We start from the raw sequence: 15637 nt of genomic DNA, 5'->3' as shown, positions 1-15637 counted from the left end.
TGGTTTCTTTCTATGAGAAGAAAAAAGAACATTCCACCGCACAATTTACTGAGAGAAGCAAAAAGGAGATACAGGACTGCTAGGTAAGAATGAAAAGAAAGAAAAATGCTTTCTCAGTTCTCAGGACCTTCCATACGAGTGGGGAAAGCATAGAAACAGACCGCAAAAGTTTGCAGCCCTGTGGTCAAGGTTGTGAAGTAGGTTAATAGAGGGTGACCCCAAAATTTGCTCTCAGAATTCTGGATTCTGTTTTGGAACCCAGAGCTGTCGACCACACACCAGTATTCTTTCAAACATAACAACAGCAAACCTCACCACCCACACAAACTGATGTTTCACTGCTCCTTTCTCTTCTGTACTGTTCCTTTCTCACACATATTCTTCTGTTCCTGAATTACTCCTTGCAGGCAAATCCTAACACAAAAAGCTTTAAATAGGAACCATCTAACAGATTTGGCTTTGAATACACGACATCTTTTTAGAAGACTTACTGTAACTCCTTGCTACAATTTTATTAAAATCGGTGTATAATCCTGGAGGATAAACCAACCGGAAATAAAGTAAAAAAAAAAAAAAAAAGTAAAAGTGAAACACAGGAGAAGAAAAGAAAAAAGATTTGAGGTTTTAAAAGTGCCTTGAGTAAGTCAATGAGTAGGTAATGCACAGACAGCTTAGAGGTGACTGAGTACCATTCTGCTTCCAAGGTGGTGGCACCCATTCCCATTCCCACTCCCACGGGCACCAGGGAGCACCTCCTGGTCCACTCGCTTGCGTGCCTGACAGAATCCTACCATTACAGAAAAGACAGTCACTGGCCACGGACCTCTCCGTGGCACCACCATCACACTGACAACTCTCCGCAGAGAGCACGGCAAACTCTGGAGGGGTCTACAGCGGCCTGCGATACTCTGTGATGTAACGTCATGGAACATAATGGAGTTTTATGATGTAACGTCAACTCCAAAGGCTTTAAAATCAGAGTTTCCTAAGTCTGACATGAAGTACACGTTTATTCTGCAGCTTTGGTATCTGTCTTACATTCACCTACTTGTAAGTAACGTGACAAGAGTGATGTATCCAGATGAGTTTGTTGAATCTCTGGTGGCCACTGGAACACAGCTGGAGCCCCACGTGAAAACTCTGATCTGCTTCTTGTACGGGGACACGACGGAAATACCTGTATTTGTAGTCAAGTGGTTTCTGTAAAAGAGAGAGTGTGTGAACTAGCATGAAACCTCCCCTCACTGATATATAGAAATATTACAGGAATCTATTATGCAAGAATGATACTAATAGTAACGTGATCTCTGCACAGAGCAGAGGGGTCTTGGGTATCAAATGAGAAGGTGGATGAATGCCCTGAAAAATGTTAAGCACTCTAAAAATAAGGTTTTCTCTCCATCGTCAGCTCAGTTAATCAAACACAATCATCCCAAGTGTTAAATATGATTGTACATTGCTATTTAACGGCCGAAAGAATGAAGACCCCGGGAGGTCAAACAGGTTAACCGAAATTACACAGCAGTTGCAGAGCTGGAAATGAAAACTTCTGTCTTCTCCATGTGAGCCTAGTATTTCCTTCTACTGAAAATATGGGAATTTTTAAAGAGGCAAAGTGATAAACTGGTAAAAGACGCAGAAGCAGCATGGAGGAGAACTTACCTTTCACGCTAACAGTAAAAGAGTCAACGAGGAACAGATGTGGACAAGGTTCATTACAATCACACTTTTGCAAATACTGTTGCTAACAATACAAGAACGTTAACACTATGCATGGTTTCACCGTACCGTACTCTGAAGAAAAAACTGGTACTCAATGAAGGAGTTCCTAAACTCTTTTATAAGACCTACACAACCAGGGCCTCACAACTCTCCAGTTCTGACCTCAGGAAACTCATGGCCAAGGCCACAGCCATAGCAGCTACTGCTGCCCCTCAGACGGCTGCCCCAGATCCCTGGAGCCCACCTGAGGCAGGCAGAGAAGCCCGCCACCAGTGGCCACAAGGCGAAGGGACTCCGGTGACACCCTGTCCTAACCATCCGACACATGATGCCAGGGAAGAGAGGAGGATCGGATGTAAGGAAAACTTCTAAGACCTGTATTGATTATAAAAGCATCAGGCAAGTATTTATTCCAAGTACAACACAACTGAGTCCTTGGGTATACATTTTTAAAACCAGGACTGAAAAACTCAAATACAGAAAAGTTGTGAAAAAAAATTAGGCCCTCAATGTGTTAGAGTCAAAAGTACTCTGGAATGTAATAATCCAACAATAGTTGCTTGCCATTTTTTTTTCCTTTTGTAAGAACAGGAAGAAGGACATTATCTTACTTCAGCTTATTTCCAGTAGAAACTGACATTCTCTGTAAGAATATCCTTGAGAAAAAATTATCTATATGAGCTAACTTAGGAAGGAAATGCCTTATGATTCAAAACAAGAATAGCTAAACATATTCAAGCATAGTTTTACTAGTTATTTCATAGCACATTTTGGCTTTACATTTTCTAATGTAAAAAACCTGAACCAAAAAAGGAAATGATTTAGAGAAAAACAAGCTGATCCAATTAAAAATAAAACCCACATTTCAGAAAACCCTCCAGCTCTCTTCAGAGAGATCCTTTAAGTCAACACACGTTTTGTGTAACAGTATACACTATCAAACAGTATATTCTTATCCTTTCTAATCAAGAATGCCTGAATGAGTAGGGTACCGAAATAAACAGAGATCCTTTAATTCCAATCACATACCTCTTCTTTTTTCTTAGTTATCACAGCAAATACTTTGGTCTGATTGTCTGTATCTTGTGACAAGCGATAATGACCCAAAAGAATTGCATCCGTTCTAAAAATTAAAAAATACAATTTAAGTCCAAGTCTGTTAATCAGTTGTTACATGTATTTAAATAACCTATTTACATAATCTAGGAAGTAATGCGTTCTAATAGTGGCTACTCAACTTGCCCGAGAAGAATCCGCTAGGACGTGAGTAAACGTAGTTTGCTAAGGCTCCCAAGACCCACTAAAGCATCCTCCCCAGGCAGAGAGAGCAAGCACTGGTATTTTTCACACGGGCCCCTGCTGAGTGCTGCTTTCATCAGCCGGTACGAAGTTAGGGAAGCACTGGATTACACTAACCTGTAAGTAACCACATAAAATATGAACTGGATAGAAAACTATAAAAAGATACTACCTGGTATTCCTGGTTCTTAAACGAGGAACAATGGACTGAGGCTCCTCAGGGGTTGTCAACACCATCACATGGCCATCAGGGAAGAATCTTATGTACCTGTGTAAAAAGAAAAAGAACACCAAAAAACACCACACACACACAAAGTATAAAACATGTCCTTGCTTCCTGACACCTAAACCTGTTCATTGCTGTGAAATCAAATCAGAAATACCATGGGCCAAAAAACTGGCAAAACATTAAAACAAACATGACTGGCAACCTGTGAGGCCAGCGAAAAAGAAGTGAAGACGATCTGTTATCTTTCTTAGAGGGAGCTGTCGAACCTTCGGTTTTACTCCTGAATAAAAATAAATATACCTCCATTAAAGCTGTGTGTGGTGTTTTCCCAAAGCACTAATTAATGTCACAAGTGAGATCTACTGATCATACACAGTAGTTCACATGTCTACTTACTTCTCAAGGCCACGAACATCTGGTGGACAGTAAGGCTGAACGACAGAGCACGAGCTAACTGAAAAGGCACATGAGTCCCCAAAAGCAAAAGACAAGGAAGACCTCGAAAATGTAAAGGGATTCTTAGATTTAGAGGCTAGGAGGAATTCAGTAATTTGAATTAACCTCTTGGTTGAGTGCAGTTGCTGTTACAAAACTGGATAAAAAAACTGAGGGTCATTTTGTGGATAAATGCGAAGGCCACGAACAGCTGCCCGGTAACTACTAAACTAATACTTGGAGAGAGAGAATTTTTCACTCACTCAGTTTACTACAGTTGTACCTGTAATATTCCACTTGGTGCCAGGCTCTATAGAAACCATCAAGAGACTGTTCCCCTTGACGAATATATGTCGTTTTACTGATATACACTCCTATAAAAAAGAAAGTTTAGGGTTTGTTTGTTTTTTTAAGTAGGAACATCAATAAAAATTTTACAGTTACAATCCACTAACATGTTTCCAGCTTTATTTTTATTGTGGTTTCCTTTAAGTATGATCAGAGTATTTAGGTCTGTTACAGAAAATGAAAACTGTGAACTTCTCAAAATCAGCATGACAGGCCACTATTTCTCCTGAGTTCTAAAGAGTTCAACTTACCATCAAACCGAACACGGGGCCTTTCTAAAAACATCTCTCTCCAGGATGTGTATGGAACAAGTTTAATACAGCTTCTGCCCCAAACTTTCAAGCAGGCCAAGCGCCATATCTCAGGGTCTCTAGTAAGAAAAGCATAACATCAATTTATAAAAAAGGCTAAGTTCCTAAATGCAGAAATATTTCTACAAGAATTTGATGAGCACCTACAAGGCACTGACCAGGGCTCTGGAGACAGACAAGGCAAAGGCCCTGCTCTTTTCCTTGTGGGAAAGCAAACAAAACTAAGAAAACAAAAGTTTCAGATAGTGTGCTCAGTGCAAAAACAAAGCAGGGCAAACAGACAAGGACAACTGCAGTGGGGAAAGACAGACTATTTCAGATATGGTGGCTGGGAAAATACCTGGGCAGAAGCCACAGCAAGTCCAAGGCTTTTGGTGGGAGTGTGACTGGTACGATCGACAAGGATCACGTGGTTGCAGCAAACTAAGCCAGCCTCACAGGCTACATGACCGGAGAGGCGGTGAGGGGCAGGGGAGGGAGGGGCTTACAGGCTATTTAGGTGACATGGATGCCACTGAAGAGCTCTGAGTATGACTTATGTTTTTAAAAGATCACTCTGGTGGTCTGCTTTCGGGGTGCTCTCGGGGTGTAAGAACAGAAGCAGGCCACTGCCAATAACCCAGACCGGCTGTAACGGGCAGAAAAAGACAGGTCCTTGGACAAGGGGGAAATGGTCAGACTAGAGATCTATTTTTAAGGTAGCACCGACAGGACTTTGTGATGGGATCAGTGTAGAAAACTAAATATTGACAGGATTCTGATATAGCTCAAAATGTTTTTAACTCTATCTATAACTTGAAATATTCAGTTTTAAAAGATGTAAAAACTACTCATTATCTGAGCCAGGCTCAGATTAACCACCTTCTCAATCTTTGCTTTTCACAATTTTTTTATTTTATGAAAGCACATGGAAATTTTATTCCTGAAAATGTGCTTGCTTAAGAAATTCCCTCTTGATAATATAAAAAAAAAGTTAATGCAATAACAGTTCTAGAGACTCTAATTTCAAGACTGATATGTACCTGGTGATTTATAAGTCTTTGTTAAATGAAAGAGCACACAGAATGACCAAAAAACAAAGGCATCAAGCAATTCAAATATTTTACCCAGAACACAAGACTCCATATGAAATTAGAACTGTTTAAAAATACTGAATTTTAAGAACTGAAGTTATAAAAACAATTTCTAGATATTAAGGACAAAGTGTGTGTGTGTGTGTGTGTGTATGTGTACACACACACAAGATTTTATTTATTTGAGAGACTGAGTGAGCAAGAGAGCTTAAGCAGAGGGAAAAGCAGATTCCCTACTGAGCAGGGAGCCCAATATGGGGCTCAATCCCGGAACTCCAGGATCATGACCTGAGCCAAAAGCAGACACTTAAACAACTGAGCCATGCAGGCACCCCACAAAGTATATATTTTTATGTAAAATATCCATGAAAGATTACCAGTCTCAATTCTATACTAAACTATGATTATTCTTCACATAGCAGTATTTTAAAAGTATAGGATAACTTTTAATGGGCCAAAAGAATATTCTAGTGCAATCTAAATTTAAGTCATTATCACTTAACGGGTTTAGAGTTATTGTGAAGATGACTTGAGCTTATTTTCCTAGCATAATTCTTTTTCCAAATCATCTAGTCTAACATGCAAACTACCTTATGGAAGTAACATGTGGGACTACATTTGTTCTACGTAACATTCTATACCCTGGAAACCTAGTGCATTCTAGCCCTTAAGGGGTAAGTGGTTTGGGAAAATCACATAAATACAGCTTAGGCAAAACCGTTCATTCTAAGTTTTTACTCAGAATATTACTCAAGTTTTTTTTAATCAAAACCGGCAAAAGACCATAATTCTTTTATTACCACTGCCTGAGTTGTTGTAAAAAGATGAAGTACCTGGCACAGATATAGAATCCTCTGCACACCTGCGATAACTGCTCTAATGACCTGAGGTCCAAGTCACTAGACACCACCCATCGGAAGATGTACATCAGGACCTCCATTGGCAACACTGCAAAAGAAAATCATCCCTTCAGCAACGCTCCTCGGTTATTCTACCATCTCGTTCTCGGTGCAGGCAGCTTCAGTACTCCCAGACACTTGTGAATCACACCCTCAGTATGGCTCAGAGCTGTGCACAAGCGTATTTAATTATCCAAAGGAATAATGGTTTCTAATGTCAAGACACAAATTTTTCTTCAGTATAGAACAGATCACGAGCTACTTTTATAAAGCACCCTTTCCTTCAAAAGATCATTTTACCACTAAGGGATATTAAAGTAAATGTGTTATTACAATAGTCTGATATGTATATTGTATATTAAATTATGTATATATACAAAATCCATATTGCATTTGCTAACGCTAAAAACTTATTTTCATCTCCTTGAATATTTTCAAGTGTCCTCCTCTGGAAAATCTCACAACCAATTAAACAACATTTAACATATGAAAAGAAAAAACATTCATTTTTATTAAGATCTTTTTATTTATTTTAGAGAGAGAGAGAGAGAGAGAGAGGGTGAGCACAAGCCAGAGGGGCAGAGGCAGAGGGAAAGAGGGAATTTCAAGTAGACTCGATGCTGAGCACAGAGCCCTGGGGCTCGATCTTAAAATCTGAGCCAAAACCAACAGCTGGGACGCTTAACTGACTGAGCCACCCAGGTGCCTCAAAACATTCATTAATAAACATGCAGCCTATCTCAGGCTGAAATGCCTGATGATACCAGCCCTCCTCTAATTTTCTTGGCCGCTTCAACAACTCAGACACCCTTTTAGATCTTCACTGAATAAAGTAGGGCATCCTTGAACTATACTACAAACTCCTTTCTACTTCAGATGTTGAAAAGCTGATTAGTATATGCAAACAGTAATTACGACTAGCTCTCCCAACATACTTGGAACGAGCGCAATTATCTGGCAAGTCATCTGGCCCTGTAAATTTGGAAAACTTAAAGCTAAGTGAAAGTGTGCCTCCCTGACTTCCAACCACCGTGAACTCATACCTGATATGTGAGTCTGATTGCTCTCCAGCTCAGGCTGACACAGTTTGAGCACAGACTCCTGAAACGTGAGCTGCTGCTGGAAGCACGACAAGAGGTCTGCCATCTTGCTGTCATCGTCATTATCTTCCATGCTGAAAGAGGAGGGAGATGAATAAATTAAGTGCTTCACTCCACAAACGTAGAGCTTAGAAACTGATTTTTCACAGTACTTTCAAATCTGCTTCAGAAAACCTCAACTAACAGCAAACTGTCTTAACTACTTTTCTGATTTGATAAAAAGTTTATTCTGCTTCACAAAGGAGGACCATACCAAGTCTTCTGATGAAAAAAGCTTCAGCAATTTTCATTCTCACCCAGGAAGAACTAGAATTTTGGATACAAGTGTTGAGATTTAATTAGTCCATTTTATTGTAGAGACTTCTTGAGTTAGTGAAAAAAGATAATTTCAAACGATTTAAAAAAACTTATGCAAATATATTCCATACTAATGTGACTACAATCCATTCTAACTGTATAAAAATCAAATATACAAATGTCCTCTGTGGTACTTACTTACCAAGGGTTTTCTAACAGATGTGCCATAGCACCCCATCTTAAGAGAGGAAAATATGTAATTTAAAAATCTCAGTAGGGCCCACAAATCACCTACCAATCATCTAAACAAAAGAGTAGTTTACAGTTTAAAAAAAAAAATCTGCCTTTAATTTTTGCTGAAATTAACCTTAAAAGCGATCAGACCTACAAAAAAGCCTAGATGAGGATGAGGTCCGAAGACCAGGAAGGGCTAATTATACCACAACAAAGGCACGTGTGGCAGAGGCTAGACGGGCACGAGGGCTGCTCTACCAGCATTTCACAGAAGGCAGAAAACAAGAACAAAACCAGGAGAGAGACTTTCAGGGATTATTAGACCTGATAAGAAAAAAACAACTGTATCCTTCAAGAACTTTCGCTGCATCTGGGCTTGTACAAAGGGATGGGAGAGAAAAGAAATGCTTTGTTCACATTTTAATGTAGCCTTTTCTCAACAGCACCTGCATCTATTCACAAAACTAACTAAGAGCTGGGTCTAAATGCCCGCCTGAGTATAAAAAGGGCTTAGAAAAAGCCCACATGATTCGTTTTGAGTTTGAACTACCTCACACTGTTAAATTTCATTTGGTGAATAACACCGTTAACCTCCAAGTTCAAAGACTGACTTCATTGGGATGTTTTTACTATCCAAAGTTTGAGCGTTAATACCGTGAGTGGTTAAAAAAACACTGGCAATGAGCACATGTTACCTGTAAAGGTAACTTCTTAATTATTTCAGAATAGAGGTAATACCGTAACATAATGGTAATATTTTGTTACTAAAAACACTATATTCCTGTGTATTGCTCATTTCTTTTTTTTTCTTTTTTTTTTAAGATTTTATTTATTTATGTGACAGAGAGACAGCCAGCGAGAGAGGGAACATAGCAGGGGAGTGGGAGAGGAAGAAGCAGGCTCCCAGCGGAGGAGCCCGATGTGGGACTCGATCCCGGAACGCCGGGATCACGCCCTGAGCCGAAGACAAACACTTAACGACTGCGCTACCCAGGCACCCCGTATTGCTCATTTCTAACCTGACATTCTCTCATAGGTAAAGACTCCCCTCCCCTCTAATATCAGCAAATTGAGCTTCTGGAGATAAAGCCAAAACAATTTTATATAATTGGCCTGCAAATAACTTCATAAGTATTGGCTTCAAAATATGTTCTCTTGACCTTTGTCCATATAAAACTATCAATGCCACTTGATGACTTTGATGCAAGTGGCATCTATCCAAAGAAACACAGCTTCTATCCTGCACCTGGGCTTTTAAACAAATGTTACAGTCTTAACAATGTCCTCCCAAATATCTTAAGAGAATAATAACGTCTTATTATAATTCAGCATTTTCTTAATAAAATGAGAAAACTTTAAAAAAAAATGTATAGCTTCAAACATACCAAAAAGGAGAAAAACTAGTTTGATGAAACCCCATGTACCCATCACCCAATTTCAACAATTATTAACATTTTGTCAACTTTGGCCTAATTATATTGTAATAGGTTTGACTTTTTAAAATAGGTTTCAGAAAGCTGAAATGTGTCTTTTAATTTATTTTCAATAATCACTGCTTTTTATTTAAAAAAAAACTCTTGTCACCTTATCTTTGTTACAGCTGTTTAAAATGTGCATTTCTATATTTTAATCTTAAAATTTCCCTAACTAAAAAAAAATTGCTACAACTTTATAAACAAGTCTTTATACTAAAGACTATATAATTTAACAGAATTACCACCATCTTCTTATCACGTTAAGAGTCAACAGGGCAAAGACGCTTAACTTTTAACAAACTCTATGTATTACTGTCTATCGAATTATATACGCACTAGCTGTTTCCAACGCCATCACCATCTGGAGACCGGGTATAAGTAATCTTGAACTCTATATCAGGTACAAGTTGCATAGCCCTACGATAAAACTTGATGGCTAAAAGAAGAAATAAAGCTAAATTAGCTATGACCACACATTTTTGTCATTTCCTTTGATTACCTGTAACTGTGGTTTAATTTGGTAACTTTCTTTACAAACAGCCAAATTCCTTTTTTCTATATGCAATAGTAGTTCAGTGAACAAACTTATTTCCAAGCCTTCCTACTCAGAAATAACCTTTCTTTTTTCTAAAGCTAACACATTACAGCAGCTTAAGGACGTCGTATTTCACTCTTTGCTGTTAGCCCTTCCCACCTTGTCCCTCAGCCTCCTACTGTTAGAAGTGATCTTACGTGATTGTCTTTCTTCAGGCTTGGGAAATGCAAATGCTGTAGCCTCAAGAAAAACACTTTTAAGCAACCTTTTCTTTCTACGATGCAGAGTTGAGGATAATCAAATGCTTCCTACTAGGTCGAATAAGGAGTTTTTTTTAATTTAACCTTCAAATCCAACTTTCTTTGGTCCAGCTGCCTATTATTTAGCTACATAACCTTTAAAACCTATTTTCTTATAAAGTTCCTGGCCAGATGGTTTAGAGCTATGATATTTAGTAATCCCTCCCACAAAGCTATACAACAGAACACGAGACTGCAGAAGTCAACTAGCTCTTCTTCCCTCAGATGGACTCTATTCAACTGAATATATTCTGCTGTGTTCTATCACTTTGGGTGAATTACTGTACACTAAATGGAGATGAGACTCTCAGAAACTAATGAAGACTGTGGAGGGATTTCACCATTTGGGCTCTTTTAATATCTCAGTAAAAATATCACTAGAATAAACTAAAATGTAGTAATCCTGAAAATGTTATTTTGGGGACATTTTCAAGTGATTCAAGCACAGGCATTTTCCCCATGCCCCAGTTATTAGCTTTATTATCACAAAATGAAAGCCTACTTACACATCTAATACGGTAAAATGCCCCATCACTCTGTTTGTTTATGCATTTCTAATGGGTTAGTAAGAGACAGTTAAAGCTGAAGGGTATTCCCTTTGTATAAAATGTAAATTAGAAAATATGTATATGTTCCTGAAACTATCTTTTATATTCCCCTCCTCTGAAGTAATTTTCACCCATAAAAGAATACACTATTTTAAAATGAGAAACAATTATTTTAAGACTTTAATAATGAAGAATTAATAAATATTAAAACCTAAATGTTGACCAATGTGATGATGTTTCACAGCAATATTTTTTGAAAGAGGTTATATAGAAATACAATGTTTAGTTTTGATTTGGTAGTAAACAATTTCAAATACAGGGAGACTGACATCTATATACCAAATATATTCTAGTTAAAAAAAAAAAAAAACGTTCGGTAACTAAGAGTTGTTATTCAGAAATGTCATGACCATATGATCTTGGGCCCTGAGTTTTTTTACCTTCATAGAGAGCTCCATTCTGTTCTTCTTCTACTGCTTTTAGGAAGAGTTCTCGAGCCTATAAAAATAGTGAAATGCAATTTTTGAAAGTCTGTATTAAAAATGAGTATGCGTGGCAGGGCAGCCTTTCCAACAAAATGCCAGAACAATTGGACACTCACAGGCAAAGGAATGAACCATGACCTAAACCTCATATCTTACATAAAAATTAACTCAAAAATGGATCATGGACTTAAATGTAAAATACAAAACTTCTGGAAAAAAAATTTTTTAAAAATCTTGGAGACCTATGGAGGCAAAGAGTTCTTATACTTGAACCCAAAAAGCACAATCCATAAAAGGGAAGGTTGATAAACTGGATCTCATCAAAATTAAAACTTTTGCTCCATGAAATACCCTGAGGATGAAAATATAAGCTACAGGCTGAGAGAAAGAATGTACAAGCCACTTACTCCATAAAGGACTGTATTTAGAATAAAGAACTCTCAAAACTCAACAAACATAGGCAATGCAATTAGAAAAGACAACATATTATACAGAGAGGAGATAAAGCTGGCAAACAGCACATGAAAAGATACTCAACACCGTTAGCCATTAGGGAATTAAGATCACAGTGAGGTATCACTACACACCTACAGGACAGCTAAAAAGGATGACAGCACCAAGGGCGTGGAGACGGTGGACCACGCAGACACTGCTGCCGGGAGCACGAAATGGTGCAGCCACCCCGGAAAACCCCTGGGCGGTTTCTTTGAACCAAACAGGAACTTACCATACAAACCAGAAACTGCACTCTTGGGCCAGAGAAATGAAAACTTACGTGCATGCAGAAACCTGCACATGAATATTCACAGCAGCTCGATTAATAGCCAAAAACTGGGAACAACCCAAATGGCCTTCAACTGGTGAACAGTCAAACGAACTGGGGTGCACCCATACCCTGCAATACCACTAAGCAATAAAAAGGAACAAACTACTGTTCTACACAAACTTGGATGGATCTCGGGGGAATTCTGCTGAGTGAAAAACGCCCATCTCAGAAGGTTACATACTGGATGATTCCATTTACACAACACTTTTTGAATATCAACGTTATAGAAATGGAGAAGAGATTAGTGATTGCCAGTGGTTAGGAATGGTCAGGGAGTGGGGGGACAGGAGAGAACTATAATGGTGTAGAAAGAGGGCGCCCTGCGGTGCTACCATGGTCTGTATCTTGATCATGGTAGTGGCTACAGGAAGCTACACATGTGCTAAAACTACGCAGAACTATTGATAGACATGCACACAAAAAAGTCCGTACTTGTGTCTGTTTCCTAATCTTTGATATTGTACTACAGCAATGCGAGATGTCACCACTGAAGGAGAAAGGGTGAAAGGTACACACGGACTTCCCTGTACCTATGTTTCTGTAATTATTTGCAAAATAAAAATTAGGGGCGCCTGGGTAGCGCAGTCGTTAAACGTCTGCTTTCGGGTCAGGGCGTGATCCCGGCGTTCTGGGATCGAGCCCCGCATCAGGCTCCTCCACTGGGAGCCTGCTTCTTCCTCTCCCACTCCCCCTGCTTGTGTTCCCTCTCTCGCTGGCTGTCTCTCTCTGTCAAATAAGTAAATAAAATCTTTTAAAAAATAATAAAAATTAAAACAAAATGACTATGGAAGCTCTTAGTTATCATGGTGATTTCAATTATTTAATGGCAAACTGCTTGTAAAAAAAATTTGTGTAAAGATGACAGCCTCTTTGGAACAGGAAAAATGGAAAGTGTGCTGTGCCTACTTCATGTAAGTACTAAAAAGAGCTGAACAATTAGACAGCATTCCAATTTTTTTCAGTGCAAGCACTTCCAAATTTTCCAGAAGAAGGAAATAATTACTGCATGATTATACATTTGTTCAACTCAAAATGCAACAAAATACTGCATTAAGACCTTTACAAAGGTGTTAACATTCGAACAAGTTTTTTCTCTTTTGGGGCCTCTGCCAATAAATTCAGAGGTTTCTTTTAGAAACCAAATGAATCTCAGGGATCTATAAATTGCCAAAGACAGTTCCATGAAGACACTGTACCTCTAGAAAGAAGCCCATGAGGAGTGGTGGTATCATCCGAAGTACCTAGAAGTAGTTAGTAAAGGATGGACGTACCGGTATACTTTTGCACGTGAGGAAAAATTTTGTAAGTTATGTGCTTATATCACCAGAATACAACTATAATGATCACTTACTTAACGACTCTGAAAATGCTCATGTGCAATTTAAAAAAAAAGTTACTTTGCCACAATGTCCATAATACTTAACTTTTCTTCTTTTGCCAGTTCTTGCTTTCCTTTGGTGTCTGCTGCTTTCAGTAAAGAGCCTTTTGTTGCTCTGCTAGGCCGAGTTTCTAAACTGCTGGAGCCTACACCTGGAGCAAGTTCAAACATCCACTGAGCTCGGAACATCTGGAGCTGTGCCTAAGGAAAGAAAAGGACTTTAGGGCTCATCAAGGAAGAGAAGCTCAACCCTGGACAATGCATCAACGGGTCCAACATCAATTTCCATATAAATACATATTCTAAGACTAGAAAACATGGTCTTTTAAATTACTAAATTAATACCCACTCAACACGTTATCTTCTAAAATAATGTTCTGCTTAAATCTTTCAAGGAATCATGAAAAGTTGCCTAAGTTTGTCTATACGGGAAAATCTAATGGTATAAGAAAACCAAGGTCTGGTTAGAGTTGAAAATGTAAGCCATCACCTGGGGGCTGAACTTAAAGCTTTCAAACATTTGTTTACCTGGAATACATCATCTCCTAGATGTGAAAATAACTGTTAAAAATTCTGTAGTTGAACCCAAAATCTTTCTTTCAAAAGCATTCTCTTTTAAAAAAGGAAATATTTTCTCTTATATATGGAATAAAAATTGTTAAATACAGAAAAAGTGAAGTTCCCCTGCATGGTGGACTCCACTGTGCTGCCCAGATCCCTTCAGGAATGAAGGCCCTGATGAGCCCAACTGCTGGGACTGCTACAAAAACAGCCCTCAGCTGCCAGCCCGTTCGGCAGAATCATGCCCCTTCCCAGGCAATCACGACCCAATGACTGATCAACAGCTGATAGAAGTCTGAAAGACTCTGGTCCCTCCATACTCAGAACTCCTGCAGAATTGGCTAGGGCGGTCCATTAAGACGGTACAGCAGCTCGACTTCTCCCTTTGCCCACTCCAGCTTCCTCCCTCTCCCCCTTCCATAGCTGTGGATCCCCAAAGCACTCCCTAGTACACATCCCTCATCATAGTCTCTACCTTAAAGTCTGTGCTCTAGGAAACCCAACCTGAAATACCCCTCCTCCCAAAGAAGGCCATTATCAATACAACTGTGCATATTATTCCTAGATTTTTTTGAAGAGGCATATATAAAATATGTAAGTTTTTAAAATAATTTTTCTTGCTATTCTGAACAGTTCTGGTTCCCATGCTCCTACTTCTAACACAAAACATAGATCTCTGCCCTATAGAATCTTTCAAACACTGAATGTCTGCTAGATGATACATTCCAAATAAGTTTTATAAAGCTTATAAATACTTAAGATATATTAATGTAATTTACAATGAATATTTTTCTATTCCAATACAGAAGGATTTGCCCCATCCTCTTAAATGACTGCAGTGTATTTCACTGTATGAATGCACCATTACTTAGTACAAGTGATGGATATTTAGGTTGTATTCTGTTTTTTCTTATAACAATGCTATAATAAATATTTTTGTATACTTGTATTTACTTGGTTTCCTCATTATTTCCTCAAGATTAATTTTCTAGAAATAGAATTGCTTGATCAGGGGCACCTGGGTGGCTCACTCAGTTAAGTGACTCTCTGATTTCAGCTCAGGTCATGATCTCAGGGTTGTGAAATCCAGCCCTGCATTGGGCTCCCTGCTCAATGAGGAGTCCCTTTGAGATTCCCTCTCACCCTCCCTGCCCCTCCCCCCAACTCAAGTACACATACACTTACTCTCTCTTATACAAAATAAATAAATCTTTAAAAAAGAATTGCTTGCTCAACGGGAATGTATGTTTTTCATTTTGTTCCATATTGCTAGTCTGCCCTCCAAAAATTTGTAGCAATTTACATTTCATGTGCACTGCCTGAGTGTTCTCAAAGCCTGGACAACAATTGGCGTTGTTCACCAATCTCATTAAGAAAAATCTCAGCGTAGATTTAATTTGTATTTTAAAAATCATGAGACTAATTATCTCTTCAAATATTTAATAGCCGTTTATATTATTTTTTCCATTAGTTGTCCATTCATATCTTTCTATCTTGTGTCACTTGTACTAATTTACAAGGATGTTCCATATACTGAGGGTGGGTATCAATCTTCTGCCAATATATGATAACTAGTTTTTCTA

The 15637-nt window shown here is 38.6% G+C and overlaps 1 protein-coding gene across 4 annotated transcripts in view; it reads right to left on the bottom strand.

Moving 5' to 3' along the window:
- Window positions 1–15637, bottom strand: part of FBXO9 (F-box protein 9) — a 41320-nt gene that overhangs the window by 8947 nt on the left and 16736 nt on the right. For all 4 annotated transcript variants that reach the window (XM_057304031.1, XM_057304032.1, XM_057304033.1 and 1 more), the window contains 10 exons: window positions 13541–13694; window positions 11245–11304; window positions 9759–9858; window positions 7360–7490; window positions 6251–6365; window positions 4285–4403; window positions 3969–4059; window positions 3194–3289; window positions 2752–2845; window positions 1049–1200 (listed from right to left, as the gene is read on the bottom strand). In XM_057304031.1, coding sequence (XP_057160014.1) covers window positions 1049–1200; window positions 2752–2845; window positions 3194–3289; window positions 3969–4059; window positions 4285–4403; window positions 6251–6365; window positions 7360–7490; window positions 9759–9858; window positions 11245–11304; window positions 13541–13694 — 1112 coding nt within the window. The remainder of the gene's footprint in view (window positions 1–1048; window positions 1201–2751; window positions 2846–3193; window positions 3290–3968; window positions 4060–4284; window positions 4404–6250; window positions 6366–7359; window positions 7491–9758; window positions 9859–11244; window positions 11305–13540; window positions 13695–15637) is intronic.

Source organism: Ursus arctos, unplaced genomic scaffold, assembly GCF_023065955.2.
Source record: "Ursus arctos isolate Adak ecotype North America unplaced genomic scaffold, UrsArc2.0 scaffold_29, whole genome shotgun sequence".
Lineage (NCBI taxonomy): Eukaryota > Metazoa > Chordata > Mammalia > Carnivora > Ursidae > Ursus > Ursus arctos.
Note: the sequence above shows the minus strand (reverse complement) of the source record. Positions and strands in the feature narration are given on the sequence as shown.